The sequence below is a fragment of the Stomoxys calcitrans genome, chromosome 4, assembly GCF_963082655.1.
Source record: "Stomoxys calcitrans chromosome 4, idStoCalc2.1, whole genome shotgun sequence".
In the NCBI taxonomy this organism is placed as follows: domain Eukaryota; kingdom Metazoa; phylum Arthropoda; class Insecta; order Diptera; family Muscidae; genus Stomoxys; species Stomoxys calcitrans.
This window is the reverse complement of record NC_081555.1, coordinates 49,280,137-49,303,491: the sequence shown is the minus strand read 5'-3', so window position 1 is coordinate 49,303,491 and position 23,355 is coordinate 49,280,137. Positions and strand designations below refer to the sequence as shown.

The window sequence follows — 23,355 nt, the reverse complement described above, 5'->3', positions numbered from 1 at the left end:
CAGTCCTTCACAGACTCACTTAGACAATTTTAAGTCCATTGTGATACCACAGTAGCGACAGACCAAGGCTTCTGGCGGGAATCGAACCCACGACCCCTGCACTGGTAATCCAAGCACGCTACCAACTCGGCTACCGGGCGCCCTTTACTTTACGCTACTTTACGCTAAATCTCTTTGAGTTATTAATTCTTTAATTGATCTGCAAAACATAGGGCCACAGACCTATTTATCCGCTCCATCCTATAGACCGGTACCAGCTTTCACACCTATAGGAGCCTGGCGAGGATCGCTACCACCACATGCAGATGTGGCTACAACAACAATTGTAAGCTATCGTTATTTTGGCCACTACTTGTATAATGGCTTTCATCCATATTGCCATATTATTTAGTCCTTACATTGGTTTCTAAAAGTGCCCATCGGTTTGGCATATGGCGAATTGGACAGCCACTGTGTGGATGAAATGAAGTGCATTCTTGGTTTACACTTGCTTCATATGACAGTGCGTAGTCTTGTTGGTCATTTCTTTGTCTACGACCGAAATATTTACGTGCTTACGGCTTCAAAGCAGCTCTCAAAGTCGCATTTCCTTTTGTTCATTTCAATCAAAAAAAAATATTTTCACTCAAAATATGTGGTTATTGCTGTTGTATGAGTGTGTTGTACACTCAGGCGGCAGCCCTGGTTGCTGGATGACTCCATCGTGTCAATCCGATACGAACACCCGGCTGCCATAAGATTGTGGTCATTTGCGTTGGTAACACATTGTGTCAGCTACCCTGTAAAACACTATACCACCTAATCTGCGTTCTAATTTAAAACCAATACGAGAGCGTTTTAAAGGAACGTTCATTTAGTATGGTTTTCGGTATCATCACCGGACATGTAGAACTACGGGCGCACTAATGTAGAATAGGTGCGGCAAGTAAGAGCGTGTGTCGGAAGACCTACAGTGATACAGAAAAGTCTACATACCCCCTCATAAATGGCTGTTACGGGAAATGTTGTAACATAAATAGGCTGATAATTTTTCAAAAAACTTGAAACCAATAACAACACAAATAACAATTAAGAAAATTTGAAATTTAACGGTTTTTATCAGAACACATAACACAATTCATATTTTAAGACACATAAAAGTCTACGTTCTTCAATTTTGAACATCCGCAATGAGTAATCGTTAGTTGGAACAGCCTTGGAAAATGTTTTTGGCGTCTTTAGTGTACAGTTATTTTATACTTAGTGAGTTTGTTTTGAGCCAAAAATATAAATCGGAAAAGAAAAGAAAGAAATATACTTGGAAATGTGTCAGCACGTCATTAGGTATCTCGAAGATTGGAAATCTCTTCGAGAAATTGGGGAATCGGTTGGCTGCAGTCCAAACAATTATAACACAGCACAAACAAACTTAAACATTGGAAAATAAGCACACGAGTGCTCTTCGAATAAAAGTTATTTCTCGAGTAAAATGCAGTATTGCGAATTGCTAATTTTGCCTATGATCATTCCACTAAGGAACAGGGGCAAAATTCCCGTATATCAATGAGTGCAGTCCGATTCAAGTTAAACTCGCCTTTTTATAGCCGAGTCCGAACGGGGTGCCGCAGTGCGACACCTCTTTGGAGAGAAGTGTTTATATGCCTCACGAATGTTGCCAGCATTAGGAGAGGAAAACCACCGTTGCAAATGTTTTCTGATGGTCTCGCCAGCGTCATAGGCGGACATGTTAACATCTGCGCTACAGCCTGCCTATCTCCCGATTTGATTTTTGAGCCCTTACAAGCCGCAATTTTTGTCCGATTTGACTAAAATTTTGCATGTTTGTATTCTGTTCTGACTTCCAAAAACTTTGCCAAGCACGGTCTAAATCGGTCAAAAACCTGATATAGCTCCCATATAACCCGATATCCCCATTTGATTTCTTGAACCCCAGTAAGCCTTAATTTTTGTACGATTTGGCTGAAATTTTGCACATAGAGTTCTGTTATGACTTCCAACAACTGTGCCAAGTACGGTCCAAATCGGATAAGAACCTAATATAGCTCCCATGTAAACCGGTCTCTCGATCATCCTTGAACGGTTCCTAGAGCTTTATTTTTTACTGGTTTGATAGAAGTTTGGTATGTGAAATAAAATTATGCCCTTCAACTATATTTATTTTGTATAAATTTTTAGCAGAATCGTTGGTGGTGGGTTCCCAAGATTCGGCCCGGCCGAACTTAGCACACTTTTACTTGTTTACAGTTTACTTTGTTCATAAAAAATGTTGAAACTGAAAATAAACACATGCATTGGATCTTCGCAATGATTTCAATATACGAGGTCTGATCATACAATAACCGTTATTTTAAATTTTTCCAGGAATTAATTATTTATTCATCAATAACTATCTTGTCCCTTTAATGTAATACAAACATCGTCCTTCCGTTTGTAACTCATCGAAGTAATGATCTGAGACCCAGTAAAGTATACGAGGTCTGATCAAAAATAACCGTTATTTTGATTTTTTTTTTAAATGCGAAATTTGAAAATAATTGATCAGACCTCGTAAGAACAACCTACCAAAGTACGGCCCTTGAATCCTTTGCACCTAAAAGGATTCGATGAGATTTCATTAACCAAAAATCGAATCGCATCATGCTATGGTTGGTGTTGTGATATCTTCTGGCTTCACTTTTCCATTGCAAAAACTTTGATAATTGAGCTTTCGTAAGAGAATTTAAATTGAGCATTATGAAATAAAAATGATCTTCGCCTTAACAGACAAAAAACTATGGGGGAAAAATGGCTATTTTATACTAATTATTATTTCATGGTTCTATCTCCTGGCAACGCAACTATAGTTGAGTTGCAAATCATAATCGACCCATAGATCTTGTCAATAACCTTTTGAAATCATATTTCCTTTTAAGCTGGAATATGGCGGAATCTCCTGGCAACGCAACTATAGTTGAGTTGCAAGCCATAATCGATCCATAAATCTTGTCAATAATGGAATGGAATATGTAACAGTAATACTATAATTCAGAATGAAATCCAGTATTTAATTTCCACAAAACATCATATTGTTAAATATTCAAGTGATATGTGGTAAATAGTATGACAATTTGTGCGTATAAACTGATACGGCCTATTGTACAACTTACGTATGCACGATCATAGCACAAGTGTTCAAATATTTCTTTAGAAAAGAAAACAGCAAACAAACAAAAATTCCCCCCACTAGAACAGAAACACTTGAGCACACAAAAACAAGCAACAATTTATATCGAAGAGGTACAAATCACATTAGTTATGAAACTTCAAAAACCGGTTGGTAAAAAATATTAAATAATATGCTAATGATGAAAGGGTCAATAATCTAAAAACTAGACCAAAAGAACAGCATCTCATATACATATAAGCTATTAGCTTTTGCAGAGATACATGGCTATTTTACAACACCACGAGATGGCAAATTTGTGTATTTCAAACGTATGAGCAGTTATTGAGTATGGCCAATGGCTAATATTTGTGGTTTTTCCTTCTGAACTATTCTCAACCTACCCTTAGCAACTCGTAACGAGTTTTTGAAAAAACAATGCATATTATTTAATAAAAAATTAGTACTAAATTATATTTAATAAAAACGCTTGTCTTACCATTTAAACAAATTAAAATACACAATAATGCATAGACATTTAAATTAAACTTAAAAAATTCGGCACTCCTGTATTCCCCGCTATTTAATCTTCGAATGTCATTCGACCAGGACCATGATTTTTCATATAGCGTCGATAGGATTTGTAGCGAGGGTTCTCAGCCATTTTCTTTTTCATTTCCTCTTCCTCCTGCAAGCGCCACACTTCAAAATTGTCCTTGTCCCACAGTTCTAGTCGCAGGAACTCTTCTATTTGCTTGTCTTCCTGAGAGTTGAACTGGTGCTCGCCCATTTTCATGTAACGGCGGATCAAATACAACTTTTCTTCTCGCCCGTATGGCTGTTTGCATATGTTAAACCTCCATATCCAGCTGACATTCCAACATAGCCATTTGGCAAGCGTATATGGCGAGATTATGATTTGCACCCAAAGAACATCCCAAACAGTTGGTTTCGCATAAGCACCTTTTACATCCATTTTCTCTTCGATGACCTTTATTATGATCTTTTCGATTTCCTCCTTTTGGTCGGCCTTCGTGAGACGATTCTTGCCCTTGCGGCTGTTGACCTTTTCGTTGATTTCATCTTTGGCAATTTCCAAAGCTTTGTTGCGATACTTGGGCACTGTGGCAAAATATTTAATAGCCGAATCGTAACGCTGCCAGCCCGAATAGTACTGAATCACAGAGATAATGGTGAGAGTGACCACAATCACAATTCTCACATCCACCTTGGGTGCCACTCTTCGACGATAGTAGCGATAGTAATGGGCATAATATTCATCAGGATTGTCCAACATGTAATCGTAATCTGTACGAGATTCATCATCCTTTAAGATTTCATAGGCAGTTGCTATGGCTTTGAATTGTATTTCGGCTTCTTTTTTCGCCTCCTCAGTTCGATGCAAATCAGGATGATGCTTCCGGGCCAATATGCGATATGCCTTGCCAATATCCGATTTGGTTGATTCACGTGTTACTCCCAAGACATCGTAACAGTTTTGTTTGCCACAATATAATCCTTCCAGCAAGCCCAAGCACGTTGTAGGCAACACCAAAAGAAACACTAGGCTTATGAGCATACGATAATAACATCGGGCTAACATTTTGAGTTGTCTTAAATTTTTGCTATCTGGTCACTAGTAGGAGAGGGCCAATTACACCAGGCGAAAGTATGATGACCATTAACGGTCAATAGTTGCTGTGCCACGTTTATCGTTCTCCTCTTAAGAACTCATTTGTCTATATTTGACCGGCTGCAAGACAGACGTTGACTAACTTGTTGCTTTTTCAATAAAACAAAGCTGAATTCTCAATGATGAATGGTTGAATCGCCGTATGTTGTATTGGGCTTAAAGTTGTCCCGCTCTCACTTTTTTTGTTTTATCAAGAATTTCTTTTTTTCTTTCTCCCGGGGTTTTCGTTTTGCCTGATGTAGGCTACACATCATATGATTCGTTGTTCACAATCATTTGATTTCTCTTTCACAGGGTCTGTGCCAATTGATACAAACTATGAAATTATAAAAACGTTTGTATGTAATGAAAATATTTAAGTTTAATCTTTTTGAATTTTTAACACTATTTGCTATTGGGAATGCCAACTTGTTATTTTGATATCTCCAATGTTTTTGAAGACTTTACACTTCTTATTTTTATCTCATTCGTGCAAATGAGACAACCTGTGTGTCCAATGTAAACAAACAAACAATTGTTCGATTTTCGCCAAATGTTTTCGTTATTACTTTTTTGATAACAGCTGATTTAATTGAGTAGGAGGCATTCCTCCACAACTTATGAAACAATTTTGAAGTAGTTGTTTGAAAGTAGTTGGGAAAAACATGTGTTTTCAACTGCGAAAAACGAACATAGTACCAGCCATTACGCGTAGCAAGTATACGCCCTCAAGCGTTTTTTGGACTGAGCTACATGCTATTAGCCTTTTCCTGTATTCGAATTTCTAAATATCATTCATACATGTTATTTCCAACATTAATTTCAATAGGGGTGTTTTATTTGCTCTTAAGCGGATTTTCTCGCTTAGTTTGTATGGAGAAAAATGCTATCTCCGTTTAGCTGACCTCATAATCTTATCGCCGCTTGCTATCACCGTTTATTAAAAGACATGATGTCATCATTCAATTTGAATGGGGAAACGAAAAGAGGATTGAGCCAGAACTACTCTGGTTTGCCGGGGGAGGTCAATTTCTTCAGGTGCAATGGGAGACGATCGTTCTCCAAGGACTACATTCATCCGGTAGTCATTTACCGCATCTGCTACCGTGTCTGCATAAATTTTGACTAGACCTGCTAGATATGCCGCTAAAGGTTCACTCCGGTAGCGCTGAAACTCTAGCTCTAGTCCATGTAGATCTAACTTAAGGCTTCTGGGCGGCGGATATCTATCCACAAGATGATGATTTGGATGATCTCTGCGATAACAGCCCAAAAAGTACTGTTTAGACAGCATGTAGTTATGTCTCCGCACTGGTAGGATCTTTATCTTCTGATGGAGGTGGTCCACATGAGAACTGAGGAGACAGTCCGTTGCAGTTCGGAGGGCGGCATTCTGACAGATCTCGATATTATTCCACTGCGTGTCACAAAGTTGACGAGACCACACTGGCGCTGCATAACTTACCACAGATCGGCCAATTGATTTGTACGTGGTCAACAGGGTTTCTATGTCTGCACCCCAAATGCTGCCAGCAAGTGACTTGAGGACCTTGTTTCTACTTTTGACTTTATCTCAAATTGCTGTGGCATGTGGAGAGAATGCGTAAGAGCTGTCAAATGTGACGCCATGTATTTTGGGACACTTGATGGTCGGAATCATTTCTTCGTCGACCATCACAGTCAGCTCAGTATTTACCTCACGCGTATTTGAAGTGAACAATGTGGCTGGAGAATTGGTGGCGGATATCTTCAGATGTCTCGCAGCGAAATATGAGGCAAGTTCGTTGAGGTAGACGTTCAACCTATCGCAGATGTCAACAATGGTTGGGGGCCTGATGCCATGATCGTACAATCGTCCGCATATAATACGATATCTATGCCGTCTGGAGGAGGTGGAATGGAAGATAAGTAGAGGTTGAACAGTGCCGGAGATATCACCCCGCCTTGGGGAACTACCTGTTTCACTCTACGGTGCTTCGACTTCTTATCCCTAAATTCCACAAATGACTGGCGACCATACAGATAATTCGCGATCCAGCATTTCAAGCCTGGCTGAAGAGGCTTGTTGGCGTATCCTCAACATAATTGAAAAAGATAAATTTTAAAACAGAGCTTATATCTATTAACACTTTGGCATTTTCATTTACGGCATTTGCCAATCAAGGTACTTTCGTTGGGGGTAGTTTTTTGTTGTTGTGGGGTAGATTTTTGTAATTTTACCATGATACAAACCAACCTATTAAATTATTGTTTTTTTTTCGAAAAAAACACTCATTTTGCTTTTCGTGGTATATAACTCCCGCTACATGCTCTACTTTATTAAATATACCATGTAATATTTGATTTTGAAAATCGATTATTTTAGAAATTAGATATCGATTTCATCCACTACACGTGTGGGATTTTTTCACAACAAAAAGCGCTAAAAATTTTTAACTATGTCCGTGCAAAAGAAAAAACGTATTTCTAAAAAGAATAAATCAGCTTGGCGTAAAACAGATATTAATGATGTGGAAGAATATCTGGAGGAACAAAGGCAGGAGGAGAGAATAGGGTAAGAGTAGACAATTATTGTTTATATAGTGCAATTGATCTAAATATTGTCTCCAAAGCTCTTTCACTGAAAAAGCGGATCAGGAACTCTTCAAAGTTGATGTGATACCGGCAGAGCCAAAGAAGAAAATATTAACAGAGAAACAAAAACGAAAACTAAATGCCAAAAAGCCATTGCGTTCTTTTCAATCTTTGGAGAATACATCAAAAGTGCAGGACCCAATTGTTAAAAGAAATATTGTTAAACAAAAGAAGTCTGGTCGTAACATTGAGGATGAAGTTATTAATCCCACCAAGCCCAGGCATATACAAGCCAATGAAGATAGGGCAAAAACATATGCCAAGGTCGAGGAAAAGCTTAAAAAGAGAGCTACAAAAATACCCGATACCAACAAAGATATTTGGGCTGAAGAAGATTTTCGTGATAAAATTCCTGGGCTAAAGGATGAAAAGGGTTGGATTTCAAAGGAGCTTGCGACCTATCATGCCCAAACAATGGGTATGCCAGTGTTTAAAGTGCACGACAGTATAAGGCATAAAACTACCAAAGCCAAGTAAGTACGCAATATAAAGACAAGTAAGATTGTTTCAGAGTATAAAAGCTGCTGTGAAAATTTCGGGTAGCATGCGTTCAGGGTGAGTGAGTCTAGAGTAAGTTGAGTGGGATTGGCTGGGCAGATAGACAGTTGACATACGTCGCGTGAAGGAACCACATTACGCATGTAGGCACCAGCCCTTGCCCAATAAAAATAGAGGTGGCTGCATCTGCCGGCACGTACTATATCTGAGATAAAATCACTCTTCAGTGAGGGTGGAACGGTGGACGATGGTTCTTAGAGTGCTAAAGGCGGCGAAAGATAGTCAAGTACGACAATCTTTCTTTAGCTGTTCAATGCTTCCGTTATCGTATCATTTGTATTTAGACTAGCCCAATATGGTGTTTGATCCACAGGCTCCCTTTTTGTATCCTTCACTCTGGATCATTCGGGTCCAAAAGACCGATCGCCGCGGGAACATGATAGCCATTGGCTATTTAAAGGTTCCAATGACTCACATTGTCATATCGAGCATCATAGCAACTCGGTGATTATGTTAGAGCTGTTGCCGCCCGGCCTCTTACTGATATTTCGCACTGAGACTCCGCTGATATTCTACGCTGGATACCACTGATAAACTGCAGTTGCAGTTACGTATAAAACATTCCGCTATTCGCAACATATGGACGCAGCCGGTCGCTCGCAGCTAAGCTTCTCGTGACAACGATGAAAACCACACGGATTGGAGCTCAAAGTTACATCCTGTGTGGTGTTCAGGTACCGCACAATTTCTCACTGAGACTCTCCACTCGATATCGTTGCAATTGCAGCTAACCTGTAAACGGAACATCCTACTATACGCAACTTGTGGACCCGCCCGGTAGCTCCCAGATAAGCTTCTCGTTATGACGATAACACAACACAAATCGGAGCCCGGTGAGCTAATAGCTATCCCGTGCCGAGGGAAGGATTTTTTGTCTGCTGATGGATGATGATTCTCCAAATGAGAACTAAAGAGAAAGTCTGTCTCAACTCGTAGATCAACATTCTTCTTTATAGTCATTGTTTGAACTTCAGTTGCTGCCGCAAGTGGCTTGAAGATCAAGTTCCCATATGTTAAGTAGTGTCTCAATCGTCTTAGTTACTGGGGAGAATATGGGAATCGTTCTGTGCGATTTACCATCATTAGTCGAATCACTATGGCAATTTTTCATACACCAAGAATCTATAAGAATGTTTATTGAGGGAGGAGGCTGAAGACCTTTGTCAAGTACTCCACTCCCGGTATGCTCAATATAATGACGGTAAAATAAATAAATTGGCGCCTTTCTTTTTTTCTGATTGATGAACTAACGGCGCTCAAACGTCATCTCCATTGTATCTACAGGTGGTACAATGGAGATGTCTGCCCAACTGCTGCTATCGCCTATATTTGGTGGTGGTATCCTTATTCACAGCTGCGCCGATTATGCCCTTCTGGTTATTTCTGGTGAAGGAATACCATAACTTGTGAAGGGCATTGACTTCACTTAAAGGTGATAATTTGACATAGGCTAATGAATTAACATTCCGTAATAATTAAGGACACGCAGAATATTTATGCATACAAACATATTCCATAGAATCGATTTGTCCACATTTTTTTGTTTTGATTCCAGTCCATAAAGCCCAATTTAACCTTTCGTTTTTTTTTTCCAGGAAATTCGAAGCACCTCATCCAGGTACAAGTTATAATCCCTCTTTGGACGATCATCTGAGTCTAATTTCCAATGTAGTTGACAAAGAAGAGAAAATTATAAAAGAAGAGAAACATTTGAAGCGAGTTACGACAAAGATGTTCTCAAAGGTTACTCCAGAAGAGCGAGATCGTCAACATCTAAAGGAAATGAGTGCTGGCATGGATGACGACGATGATGAGAATGAAAATGGCGACGAAAATGAAGAAATTGATAGCAAAACTAGCACAAAGAACGATAGCCATTCCACATCGTCGTACAGCACACCAAATCCACCTGTCGAGAATAAGAAGAAAACTAAAACGGCGCGTAACAAAGAACTTCGTCAGAAAGAGCTACAAAAGAAACTGGAAGCAAAGAAAGCGTTGAAAAAACAAACAGCCGACTTAAATCGAATCAAATCATTAAAATCTGAAGTCATTGCCGAGGAAGAGGAGTTAAAGGAGTTGATGAAACGTCGCAGAAAGACTGAGTTCAAAAAGAAATTTGAACCCAAACGCTTGGGACGATTAAAATATAACGAGCCTGATCAAGATGTTCTTATGCCTGAGGATTTAACCGGAAATGTGCGCAATATAAAAACCCAGACAAGTCTATTGGTGGATCGTTTTAAGAACTTTCAGAAACGTAACATCCTACCCGTTAGCGTGGCAACAGGCAAACAAAAGGCTCCCAAAATTAAACGTTTTCCTCGTAGCTCTCATAAGGAACCTGGGGTTTCTCACCAAATGTTACGCGAGCAGCGTTTGGCTCAAAAAAAGCTTAATATTGTGTAAGAACTTTGTTCTGGCCACAAATTTTAATTCACTTTGAATTATTCTTAAGTGTAGTTGAATATATAAGTGCATATTTGTAAATAAAGTTTTACACTTAATACATTATACGAAGGTTAACGTTTTCAAGTAGTTCGGCAATATGTAAAGATGCAAATCGCAAATTTCGCCCATGAACATTCCGCTAAGGAACAGGGGCAAACTTCTCACATATCAATGAGTGCAGTCCGATTCAAGTTTAAGCACAATGATAAGGGGTCTTTTTTGTAGCCGAGTCCGAACGGTGTGCCGATCATGCGACACCTCTTGGGAGAGAAAATCACCTCTGAAAATTTTTTCAGGCGCACTGCGTCATAGACGGACATGCTTACCTCTGCGATACGGTGATCTCCTGTAAAGATGGTTTAACATAATTTTAGTATCCAAATCTGTTTCCCCAATAGAAAAAAGGGGAAATTGTTTTTTTTTTATAAAACATGTGAGAAGACATCACCAGAGTAAAAATTTTTTGTTGGCTATTTGAATATGTTTGAACTGCTGCTCCTTATGGAAATTTGGCTCTTATCGATGACCGAACGGCTAAACGGCCTCACTCAAGATGGAAAAAGGTTTCATGGCATTCTCCTTTGGCAGAACAGATTGAAAGCTCCACGTTCTGCACGGTGAATGAGGATGCCAACATGGATTTCGAAGACTGCATAGCAAAACAACTGCTTTGAATGACATCACCCCACATATTTTCCGTGGTTACAATTGGCCCCTGGCTCTATCGAAAGCATTAGACTCGGAGGAGGACATCGCCAACATGTCCTTCCAGCCAGGTCTGAAACGCTGGTTCACGAATTATCTGATCGCCAGTCGTTTGTGGAATTTAGAGGTAAGAAGTCGAAAACCAATAGAGTGCAACAGGAAGTTCCCTAAAACGGGGTGATATCTCCGGTACTGTTTAACCTTTACCTATCCTCTGTCCCCCCCTTCCTAGATAACATTGAGATCGTATCACATATGGGCGATTGTACGATCATGGCATCAGACCCCCATCCATTGTTGACATCTGCGATAGGTTAAACGTCTACCTCAACGATCTTGCCGTTTATTTCGCTACATATCTACCACCAAATCTATAACCAAATTTTTTACTACAAATTCGCATCAGATGAATAATGAACTGAATGCGATAGTCGATGGAGTAACGATTTCGATCATAAAGTGTCCCAAAATACTAAGTGTCACTTTTGACAGCTCTTATACATTCTCCGCACATGCCACTGCAATTTGCGATAAGGTCAGAAGTGGAAACAAGGCCCTCAAGACACTTCTTGGCAGAACTTAGGGTGCTGACAAAGATACCTTTTTGACTATCAAATTTATCATGTTCTTGTTGTTGTAGCCAAATGTCTATGTGGAAGTGGCGATCCTCGTATATCTCCTATAGGTGAGCGAGCTCGTTCCGGTCCAAAGGACCGATAGCCGCGGAAACATGATGACCATTGGTTATTTAAAGGCACAAATAACCACACAGATTGGATCTCAAAACTCCAGTTTGTGTGGTACTCATAGTTACCCCGTGCCAGACCAAATTATCATCTTGTGGATAGGCACCCATCGAGCAGCCTTAAGGTGGATCTACGTGTTCTATAGCGAGATGTTCAGCGCTACAAGAGAGAATCCCTGGAGCAAGCGGCGTAACATGCGGGTCTGGACAACATTCATACGACCAGGTAGCAGATGCGATGAAGAGCTACCGGGTGAATGTAATCATTGGAGTACGACCGCCAACCATTGCACCTGAAGAAATTGACTTCCTCCTCAAACCAAAGTAGTTCAATTGCTTTACGGCAGCTGCTGCCGCCTCAACTCCTACAGAGCAAGGATTGATGCCAAATTGCAGGATGTGTGTCCCGACTGTGACCTGGGATCACACGCCACCTGTTTGACTGCCTACTTGACCCAGACCAAGATCACTCGTGATTTCCATATTTAGCAGACTTTCTTTTTTTACAGCAAACAGTTTTTTAATGTTTTTATTAACAAATTTATCTGTGGACATATAAACAGGGTGTTGTTGTTATAGGAGTTTGTTGTGTTCTATCTTTAGTCTGCTTGATACTGTTGAGTGTCAAGATCCAGGAACTCTGCTACTAAGATGGTGTGATGTGTGTTGTGTGGTCCCTGCTACAAGCGGCACACACCTCAGGCACGTTTGCACCAATCCTATCCCAATAGGAATTGAGGCGACGGCATCTGCGGAACATACATAGTTGGGAGGGAACTATTGTTTACCGAGGGAGGTCAACTTTTTCAAGTGCTAAGGGTGGTGGATGCCCTCCAAGAACGGCATTAATAACTGTTCACCGTTTTCGGTACCCTATCGAGATACGGTTCTTGATTAGGGCTCACTTTTGTAGGGCTACAAAACGATTTCCTTGAAACGGTGGAACAGTGAGTTGTATTATTCTTTTTAAGGTCCAAACAAAACATATTTGGGTATGGGTGGCATATCACTAGGTTCCAGAGAATCGGCGAGAACACGCCTGCTTGAGGCTCTTTCCTTGACACCCACCTTCTGACCAAACCTTCTCCTTCCTTCGCATTAATAATCCTTCCGAGAAGCATATTACCATTCCACCGGAAGATACTCTATTATAACCCCCTGCGGTCCAGGTTGGCGACTATCGACTCTATCTCCATGTTGTTAAATGCCCCCTCAATATCGAGGAAGGTTTCCATTGTATACTCCATCTGTAAGAGAGACATCTCGACCTGTCGACCTCTCTTAACACTTTATTTAGGGCCGTCTCCACCGACCATCCTTTGAGGTATGCATGTTGTGTCCCACTTAAATTCTCCGGTTTCAGTCCCTCCCCAACCTTCAGGTCTACCTGTCTTTCCAGTATTTTAAATAAAAACGATGGCAATCTGATTGGTCTACAATCCTTATTGTACTCCCCATCATAGGATGGGGGTATACTAACTTCGTCATTCCGTTTGTAACTCATTGAAATATTGTTCTTAGACCCCATAATGTATATATTCTTGATCAGCATGACATTTTAAGTCGATCTAGCCATGTCCGTTTATCCATCCGTCTGTGGCAAGCACGCTAACTTTCAAAGGAAGAAAAGCAAGGCGCTAGAAATTTTGCACAAATACTTCCTATTAGTGTAGGTCAGTTGGGATTGTAAATGGGCCATATTGGTTCATATTTAGATGTAGCTCCCATATAAACCGATCACCAGATTATACTTCTTGAGCCTCTAGAGGGCGTAATTTTTATCCGCCTTGACTGAAATTTTGCACAGTAACGTTTAGCATGACCTTTAATATACGTGCCAAATATAGTTTGAATCGGTCTTATCAATTTGGTTGAAATTTTGTTCAGTGACTGTTTGGATGACCTCTAACATTCTTGCCAAATATGGTCTGATTTGGTTCACAGGCTGATTTAGCTCCAATAGCATAGCAATTCTTATCCATTTTCCTTTATTTGCATATAAAGAAATTTCGGGGAAAGAACTTGACAAATGCGATCAATGGTGGAGGGTATATAAGATTCGGATTGTTTTGCTTATGTTTTAGTTTTCCCGCCTTGGGATAAGTAACACCCTGACCTCCCTCCAGTCCTTGGTATGTAGGACAATACCAGGTTCGTCTTGAAAATCCGTTACAGCCATCCCTAAGGACCGAGTATTTAAATTTAAAAAAAATGAAGTATAACACAGGGTAGTTGACGCAAGATGTAACCAATACCAACGATCTCATTTTTTGTGTGAAAATATTTCTTTTTGATTCAAGGGACAAACTTGTGTGGACATTATTCTAAATTTTATAATCCATTCACTTATCCTCGGTATGACTACGACTACGGTATGCCTTTACTATTGTTGTACTAGTGTGTTGTATGCTCAGGCGGCCGCTCTTGCCGATGAAGGACTTCATCGGGCCAATCCCGGTCGTACAACCGGCTGCCATGGAATTGCCTTTACTATTGCTCTGAGTTAGTCAAAAAACGGCGAGTTTAACGAATTTAACTTGCCAGTGTTTTGGCCCATTTCAGTACAATGGATTTCTCTAGATCATCCATACTGACATATTTCTAAGTCCTTACCTTGCTCTCTAAAATTGCCCAAATAGAAAAGTCAATCATTCGTATTGGCATCTAGCGAATTGAACATACACTGTGTGAACGAAATGAAGTGCGGAACATGAATTTATACCCATTCTTGGTTTACACGTGCCTTATGTGACGGTACCGAGTCTTGTTGGTACGTCCATGGTAATCGACCGAAATGTTTGCGTGCCCATGGTTCCAAAGCTTTACTTTACTTACTTTACTTTAATTGGCTATGACAGAACATTTGTCACATTAGTCGAACGTGGAAAAGCGTTCCAAGCGATTCGATATTCTGAGTTTATTCTAAAATCTCTGACATCAAGTTTTGAGATGTTTCCCACCACTTGATCTTTCCATCGGTGCGCTTATTTTAAAATCTCTGATATCAAGTTTCACGACGTCTCCCACCCCTTGATTCATACGACGCCTATATTCTCCATAAACGCAAACTGCTCCATATATTTTACGAAGAATCTTTCTCTCAAACACTCCAAGCACTGCCTCGCCTGCTTTCATAAGTACACATGCCTCGAAACCACATAGTGTTTTGTATAGTGAAATCTTCGTCTGTCGAGAGGTGGCCTTGTTTCTAAACTGCCTGCTTAATCCAAAGTAACATCTGTTTGCCAGTATTATTCTTTGCTTTATTTCAAAACTGGTGTCGTTCGGTTAAGGCGGTGTCGAGGTGTATAAAGTTACTGACTATCACGGCTCCAAAGCAAATGCAAATTCAAATTTTGCCCATGAACATTCCACTAAGGAACAGGGGCAAACTTCTCACATAGCAATGAGTGCAGTCTGAAGTTTTAAGCTCAATGATAAGGGGCCTCCTTTTTATAGCCGAGTCGAGCGGCGTGCCTCAGTGCGACACCTCTTTGGAGAGAAGTTTTTGCATGGCATAGTTCACCTCACAAATATTGCCAGCATTAGGAGTGGAAAACCACCGCTGACATTTTTTTTCTGATGGTCTTGCCAGGATTTGAACCTATGCGTTCAGCGTCATAGGTGGACATGTTAATTTCTGGCCTCCAATAATTACAATAAGCCGTTTACTGGCTCAGGTATATGTGTATGCACCCTTTTTACAACCTAACCTAACCTAAAAAAAACAAATCATGTGCCCGTCATTTTTAGTATACCACAATACCATCTGGTATATAAAATTTCTTTTTTTAGGGAAATTTCAATGATATTTTTATACCCTCAACCATAGGATGAGGGTATACTAAGTTCGTCATTCCATTTGTACTTACTTTAATTGGCTACGACAGAATATTTGTTTCACAAGCTGAATGTAGAATAGCGTTCCAAGCTCCTCGATCTTCTGCGCTCATTCTAAAATCTCTGACACCAAGTTTCGAGGTGTCTCCCACAACATGATCTTTCCATCGGGCTTTTGGTCTTCCCGGTTTGCGTGTACCACCGTGTTTGCCTTCAAAAGACTTCTTTGCTGGAGCTTCTCATCCATTCTGACAACATGACCTAGACAACGCAGCCGTTGTATTTTGATACGTATAACTATGCTATCGTCGTTATACAGCTCATATAGCTCGGGGTTCATACGGCGCCTCTATTCTCCATTAACGCAAACTGGTCCATATATTTTACGAAGAATCTTTCTCCCAAATATTCCAAGCACTCTCTCATCTTCTTTCACAAGACCCATGCCTCAGAACATTATAACAACACGGGTAGTATTAGTGTCTTATACAGTGCAATCTTCGTCTATCGAGAGGTTGCCTTGTTTCTAATTTTCTTACGTAGTCCAAAGTTGCATCTGTTTGCCAGTATTATTCTTCGCTTTATCTCCAAACTATTGGTTACGGCATTTCCGACCTAGATAAAGTAACTGACTATCTTAAAGTTGTAGTTCCCAACTTTCTCCATTTTCTTTATCTGCTCGGTTGTGCAAGGCTTTTTGGGAGTTGAAACCATCTATTTCGTCTTACCTTCATTAACTGCCAGACCCATTTTCACTGACTCTGTTTCGATTCTTTCAAAGGCTGCAGTTACTTCTTCCGGTGACCGACCTATGAGGAACGCGTATTAGCAAGAGTCATCTTTCAGAGTCTTATTATTTTGCAGGGATACCAAACTCAGACATGGCTTAAAATAACTTTGATATCGAAAGGGATATCGAAAGCGGCTTTGTAGTCAACAAAGAGATGTTAGGAGTTGATTTGTCCTTCTAGGGTCTTTTCCAGGATTTGGTGCAGTGTGAATATCTGGTCCAGGGTGGATTTACCAGGTCTAAAGCCGCATTGATAGGGCCCATTTATCTCATTGACTTTAGGTTTTTATCGTTCACACAGTACGCTCTAGAGTATCTTATATGCGATTTGGAGGAGACTTATTCTTCTGTAGTTGGCACATTCCGTCTTGTCTCCTTTCTTGTGTACGGAACATAGTATGCTGAGGTTCCGATCATCGGGTATGAGTTCTTCTAGCCAGATTGCGCAGACAAGCTGATACATACGCCTCCTTCCTCCTTCCTCCTCCCTTTTAAATAGTTCAGTGGGTAATCCGTCGGCTCCTGCTGCCTTGTTGTTCTTTAGTCTGGTCACTGCTAATTGGACCTCATACTTACTAGGAGGTAAACATTCTATACCATCATCAGCGGTTGGTTCTGCGGTATCCTCATCGCTGCCAACTTCGGACACTAGCAGTTGTACGGGACTTGATATACTGAGGTTCCGCAGACAAGCTAATGCATACGCCTTATTAGTGTATCGCCTCCTTCCTCCTTCCTTTTAAATAGTTCAGTGGGTAAACCGGTTACACAGGTCTCCAACATATAATTTAATTGTGGTCCAAACCGGACCATATCTTGATATCGTTCTAATAGCAGAGCAAAATTTTTCTTATATCCTGTTTTGCTTAAGAAGAGATGCCGTGAAAAGAACTCGACAAATGTGATCCATGGTGGAGGTTAAATAAGATTCGGCCCGGCCGAACTTATCACGCTTTTACTTGTTATATTTTTTAACTTCCCTAAAGGCTTATATGAATGCAATGCTATGGTACATTGTGGCGTATGATTTTTGTTATCTTCCATAAAGTATACGGCATGGGTATCCCAAGAAAATTTCGGTATTCGCTATTGTTCGCAACTTCAACCCATACAAAACAAACACTCAATATAACGGCATGTTAAGTAAGTGCAATTTCGAACAAAACACAACATCCAACATGTTTGACTGAGTACAAACACATCCAACGATTACCAAGTATAAAACCAAAGCACTATACATTACTGGCAGCAGTTTTATCAAAGATTTCGGGCTAAGAAGTCGCTTTCGAGTGTACGCGGATAGTATTGGGCTTAATAAAAACGGATTAAAAAAACACAGTCAAAAACAATGCAACAGCTATGGAAATAAATTAAGAAGGAGTTTTTGTGAGAAGAGAGAAAACATAAATATATTATCAAATTAAAGAATAACTACAGAGAAGTGAAATATGTAAGTGATTTAGAAAAAGTGATTAAAATAGTAAAAATAAAAAAAAAAACATAAGAAGAAAAAACAAAATCCGTAAGCGAATGATTTGTGTAACGTGCAAATGAGGAAATATTGAAGCGCAAATAGCACTTAGAACCCCAAAATGAAACGTGCAAAAAAGTTGAAAATTTCTATTGAAAGGATCCACCCGGTCGATATGTAAAACGTGACTGTCAGTGTTTGTGTGCGTTTGTGTTGCATGGAAAATATTTGTGGAGCCACAAGAATTGATGAAATAAGTTGCATCGTATACCACCATCGCCTCCATGTCTAGAAACTCGCCCACAGCTTCTGGCTTCGTTTTGTGCTTCCCCATGTACATTCGTCAGTAAAAGTTCTTCACATCATGCTAGATTCTCAATGCTCCACAAAGCCGGCTGTTGGCTGGTATGGGTTTCGTTGTCCGGTGGTGGCAAATCGAATATGTAGTTCGCGTGTGTTTTGTATTATTTGTGTTACTATCGAATGTTGTCATAGACAACAATATTAAGTCAACAAAGGCAAAACATTTGTGTTGTTTGTTTGCAAAAGAGAAAATTAAAAAAAAATCATAAAAAGAAGGAGTAAAAAGAAGGAGTAAAAGTGAAAAGCGGCAAGCAAATACAACACATTTGGAGAAAAGTGGAATAATCAAATTCATGTATTCCGTTCGTTTTTAAAGCGACTGGGTGGTTGCAAATCATCAATGCAAATATGTGGATTTATGTGGATGCGTTTAACTATATTTTTGCTTTAAGAACGACTTTGTTTTTAAATTGGTTACAAAAAAATTAACAAAAATATTAACTTAAAAATATTGATCCAAACTTTAATAAAACATTGTCGTTGATTTGAAACTCAGTTTTGGTTAGGTTGAAAATAGGTTGTTGATATTAATCCGTCCCATGCCACTATGGACATATACCTGAGCCAGTAAACGGCGCTATCAATACAAAAAAGTAACGTCGAAAAAAGTCAGGAATTCTATGGTATTTATAAAATCCCTAATTGTTTCCATACCATGCCCTAATTCGATTCATGTCTAATATTTTGTCCCCACCTAAGCGCCAGTGTCTGTTAGCCGCGATAGTCGGTCAATGACAATAGAAATGCTCTAACGTCTCATCATCTTCCCACCTATCAGCATGCTATCACTTGCCGAAACTATTCTGCATAAGTGAACTCGCAGTCCTATATGTCCTGTTGCGATATCGAAAGCTATACTGACCTCTTCTATACCTCCTTGCAGTAATAGCCTTGTCTTCGCACGATCCGTATCTCACTGTTCCACAGTGTTACATTCGTGTTCTTCGACCGGGCCCTTAACTTGGAGTGCGCCGCCCCGAATGGCTTCGGGTTAACCTAGTTTATTGACGGCAGTTGTCTGGCCTTCACTACTAATTTGTCTGTTTTCACATTTCCTGTTACTTCGCTATGGCCCGGCACCCAAACGATGCGTATCGTGCCATCCTCCGAGAAGGCGTTAATATCCTTCTTACATTCCAAGGCTGTTCGTGAGCTTACCGTCCTAGTTGTTATTGCTCTTATGGCCTGTTTACTGCCCGTAAAGATGTTCATACTCGACGTCCTCGCGTTAATACCACACCATCTCAAGCATACCTTGATAGCCCGGATCTCCGCCTGCAGGACCGTATTATGTTCAGGCAGTCTAAAACAGTTCTCCGTCCCCGGGTTCTCAATGTAGACCCCAGTCTCAGCCTGTTCTCTAGCTTTGATCCATCCGTGCAACATGTTCTTTCAGATGGCAATACTATGGTTCCGTCATTCCAAGACTGTGCAGCTGGCAGCAGTGCCTCGCACGCGACCTCAAATATCGGAAACCTCTTCCATTCCTTCTAAGTTTCCTATCGTCGCCTCGATTATACCGCTATGATATAAGCTGCTCCCATTCTCAATCCATTCTCCCATCGCCTTAAGTCTCATAGCCGCAGTGGCTGCTTCACACTTAACCTATATGTCAATGCGTCGGATATCAAGAATAGTCTATTTAACTCAGATTGCTTCGTGTCGAAAGGCTTAGAATGAACTTCCAGATAACAATACCAGAGTTCCATTAATCCAAGATTGTGTCGCAGTGTCTCGCACTCGACCTCAAGTGTCATCTCAGGTAACCCATCGGAAACCTCTTCCATTCCTTTAAGGTTTCTTATGGTCGCCTCGATTATGCAGTGATTTGCTTCCATCATCTATCCGTTTTCCTATCACCTTAGGATAGGCTAGGTTAGGTTGAAAAGAGGGTGCGAATATTAATCCGCCCCATGCCACCATTGACATACACCTAAGCCAGTAATCGACTTGTTGTGCGCTCTTAAAAACCCCTTAAGTCTCATAAACACAGTGATTGCCACACACTTCATCTGTATGTATGGGTCGGATATCTAAAATAATCTCCAGTGCCCTAATGGGCGTGCTCCTCATCACCGCGCGTGGAACCTGTTGTATTACCCTCCCTGCACGTTTTCTCCATCACAGTCCACCAAACTACTGAGGCGTAAGTAAGTATTTATCGATACACGGTCCTTTAGAGCCAGTGGTCTACTCTCGGATTCAGGCTCCATTTCGATCTTACATAGTGCCCAGCATTTGTAAACTTTCTCTGTACACACCAGAATGTGACACTTCCAGTTCAGTTCCTTTTCAAAGATCACTCCTAAGTAATCGATCAGATATTGAAATCGTTCTGTTGAGGAAACGAGGTGCATTAAATTGGACCACCTTCGTCTTCCTCTTGAATAGGCAGATTCCAGTATTTTCTGGGTTAACATTGAGACCCTTAGGTCTAGCCTAGTCGTATGCCATCTCCAAGACCCATTCGGGCTTTTTGCATAGCTGATTAGGATCCCTATCCCTTAGAAGTTTTATAACATTTTATTTTATAACATAATTTTGTAAACATCGGAGCAAAATTGTAGTTTCTACAGCCTTAAAAGGCCTTATCGGATGAAATTTATATATCGTAGCTATATCTAAATTTAGACCAATTTTTATGAAATTTTGCACAATTTTTGTGGGTTAAATACAACATCCCATGCTAAATTTTGTGAAGATCGGACAAAAACTGTGGCTCTACAGCCTTAAAAGACTATATCGGAGATAAATGTATATAGGAGCTATATATAAATCTGAACCGATGTTGATGAAATTTTACGCACAAATAAAAAACCTCAACTAGATTTTTTGAAGATCGGTCCCAAATTCTTCTTTTCTTCTTCACTTCTACAGCCAAAAAGAGCCATATCGGATGAAAGATATTTATGGGAGTTATATCTAAATCTGAACCGATTTTCAAGAAATTTTGAGCACAATGGGACGTCGAATAAAATGTCCCATTCTAAATTGTGTAAAGATCGCACGAGATTGTGCCCACTACGGCCTTAAAAGGGCATATGAGATGAAAGTTATATATGGGAGCTACATCTAAATCTCAACCGATTTGGTTCAAAATCAGTAGCATTCGTCCTTGGATCAAAAAATAGACTTGTGCAAAATTTCTTGACAATTGGACATCAAATGCGACCTGTACCTTGATTACAAGAATATGTGGACAGACAGACGGACGGGCATGGCTACAAAAGAGTTAAGCAGCCCGTATTTCCCCCATGAGGAGGACATGTCCTACAGTCGAAAAATCTTTGGAATAATTGAATAACATTTCAACGGATAAAGATATACATTTGCAATAAATATGCAAAATGTAAAGATCCTAATAGGTCCATAGGCTGACATGGGGCGTGAATATTGGTCACCTCGAGCATTTCAATTTTTGGAGTGGTGCCAAATAGGCATTTATTGACCGATGATCGTCATTCGTTTTGCAAAAGATAGAGTTTGGCGCAAAATGTATAAAAAATAAAATTAAAACAAGTAAAAGCGTGCTAAGTTCGGCCGGGCGAAATCTTGGCAACCCACCACCATGGATTGTGCTAAAAATTTATGCAAAATAAATTTAGTCCAAGGGCATAATTTTATTCTACATACCAAACTTCTGTCACACCAGCCAAAATTAAAGCTTCTAGGAACCGAACAAGGATGATCGAGAGACCGGTTTATATGGGAGCTAAATTAGGTTATAGACTGATTTGAAACGTATTTGGTACAGTTATTGGAACTCGTATCAGAACACCGCATGCAAAATTTCAGCCAAGTCGGACAAAAATTGCGGCTTGTAACGACTCAAGTCAAATCGGGAGATCGGTTTTTATGGGAGTATATCAAGTTATAGACCGATTTAGGCCGTACTTGGCACAGTTATTGAAAGTAAAAACGAAACACTACATGCTCAATTTCAGCCAAATCGGACAAAAGAAATAAAATCGGGAAATCGGTTTATATGGTAGCTATATTAGGTTCTTGACCGATTTGAATTGTACTAAGCATAGTTGTTGGAAGTCTTAACAGAACACTACATGCAAAATTTCAGCCAAATCGGGCAAAACTTGCGGCTTCCAGAAGCTCGATCAAATCGGGAGATCGGTTTATATGGGAGCTATATCAGGTTCTTGACCGATTGGGACCGTACTAGACACAGTTGTTAGAAGTCATAACAGAACACTATACGCAAAATTTCAGCCAAATCGGACAAAATTCTCCGTTTCCAGGGGCTCAAGAAATCAAATCGGGAGATCGGTTTTTATGGAAGCTATATCTAAATTTGAACCGATATGGCCCATTTGGAATCCTCAATGACCTACACTAATATTAAGTATCTGTGCAAAATTTCTAGTGGCTAACGATTGCATTCGACCGCAATCGTCGTTTCGACGGACGGACATGGCTTGATGGACTCAGAACGTCGGGAGATCGGTTTATATGAGAGTTTTATCTAAATCTGAAAAGATGTGGCCCATTTGCAATCCCCAATGACCTACATTGATATTAAGTATCTGTGTAAAATTTCAAGTGGCTAGCTTTATGCGACCGCAATCGAGGTTTCGACAGACGGACGGACATGTTTAGATCGACTCAGAACGTCGAAACCAAGAATATATATACTTTATGGGGTCTTAGACGAATATTTCGAGGTGTTACTAACGAAATGACTAGATTAGTATACCCCCATCCTATGGTGGTGGGTATAAAAATAACATACATTAAAAAGAAATTAAACATATTAAATTAAAACAAGTAAAAGCGTGCTAAGTTCGGCCGGGCCGAATCTTATATACCCTCCACCATGGATCGCATTTGTCGATTTCTTTTCCCGGCATCTCTTCTTAGGCAAAAAGGGATATAAGAAAAGAGTTGCTCTTCTATTAAAACGATATCAAGATTGGTCCGGTTCGGACCACAATTAAATTATATCTTGGAGACCTGTGTAAAATTTCAGCCA

General features: G+C 40.1%; 3 protein-coding genes across 3 annotated transcripts in view; 2 read left to right on the top strand and 1 right to left on the bottom strand.

Annotated features, from left to right (window-relative positions):
* Nucleotides 1-3,602: 3,602 nt before the first annotated feature.
* LOC106088775 (dnaJ homolog subfamily C member 25 homolog) lies at nucleotides 3,603-5,044 on the bottom strand. The gene has a single exon (XM_013254449.2). The coding sequence runs from the start codon at nucleotides 4,743-4,745 to the stop codon at nucleotides 3,726-3,728; it is 1,020 nt and encodes a 339-aa protein (XP_013109903.2). The 5' UTR covers nucleotides 4,746-5,044; the 3' UTR covers nucleotides 3,603-3,725.
* Nucleotides 5,045-7,197: 2,153 nt separating this feature from the next.
* Nucleotides 7,198-10,522, top strand: LOC106088774 (ribosome biogenesis protein NOP53). The gene is made up of 3 exons (XM_013254447.2): nucleotides 7,198-7,368; nucleotides 7,427-7,921; nucleotides 9,602-10,522. The coding sequence occupies exons 1-3, from the start codon at nucleotides 7,253-7,255 to the stop codon at nucleotides 10,413-10,415; spliced, it is 1,425 nt and encodes a 474-aa protein (XP_013109901.2). The 5' UTR covers nucleotides 7,198-7,252; the 3' UTR covers nucleotides 10,416-10,522.
* A 7,279-nt stretch (nucleotides 10,523-17,801) lies between these two features.
* LOC106088619 (tyramine beta-hydroxylase) overlaps nucleotides 17,802-23,355 on the top strand; it is an 89,711-nt gene continuing 84,157 nt past the window's right edge. Inside the window, exon 1 of the mRNA XM_013254214.2 lies at nucleotides 17,802-17,987. The gene's annotated coding sequence lies outside the window, so the exon portion shown is untranslated. The remainder of the gene's footprint in view (nucleotides 17,988-23,355) is intronic.

Coding starts and splice junctions, on each gene's coding strand:
- LOC106088775 (XM_013254449.2), bottom strand. CDS start 4,745: ATGTTAGCCCGATGTTATTATCGTATGCTCATAAGCCTAGTGTTTCTT.
- LOC106088774 (XM_013254447.2), top strand. CDS start 7,253: ATGTCCGTGCAAAAGAAAAAACGTATTTCTAAAAAGAATAAATCAGCT. Junction 7,369..7,426: donor AGGCAGGAGGAGAGAATAGG/GTAAGAGTAGAC, acceptor TTGTCTCCAAAG/CTCTTTCACTGAAAAAGCGG. Junction 7,922..9,601: donor CATAAAACTACCAAAGCCAA/GTAAGTACGCAA, acceptor TTTTTTTTCCAG/GAAATTCGAAGCACCTCATC.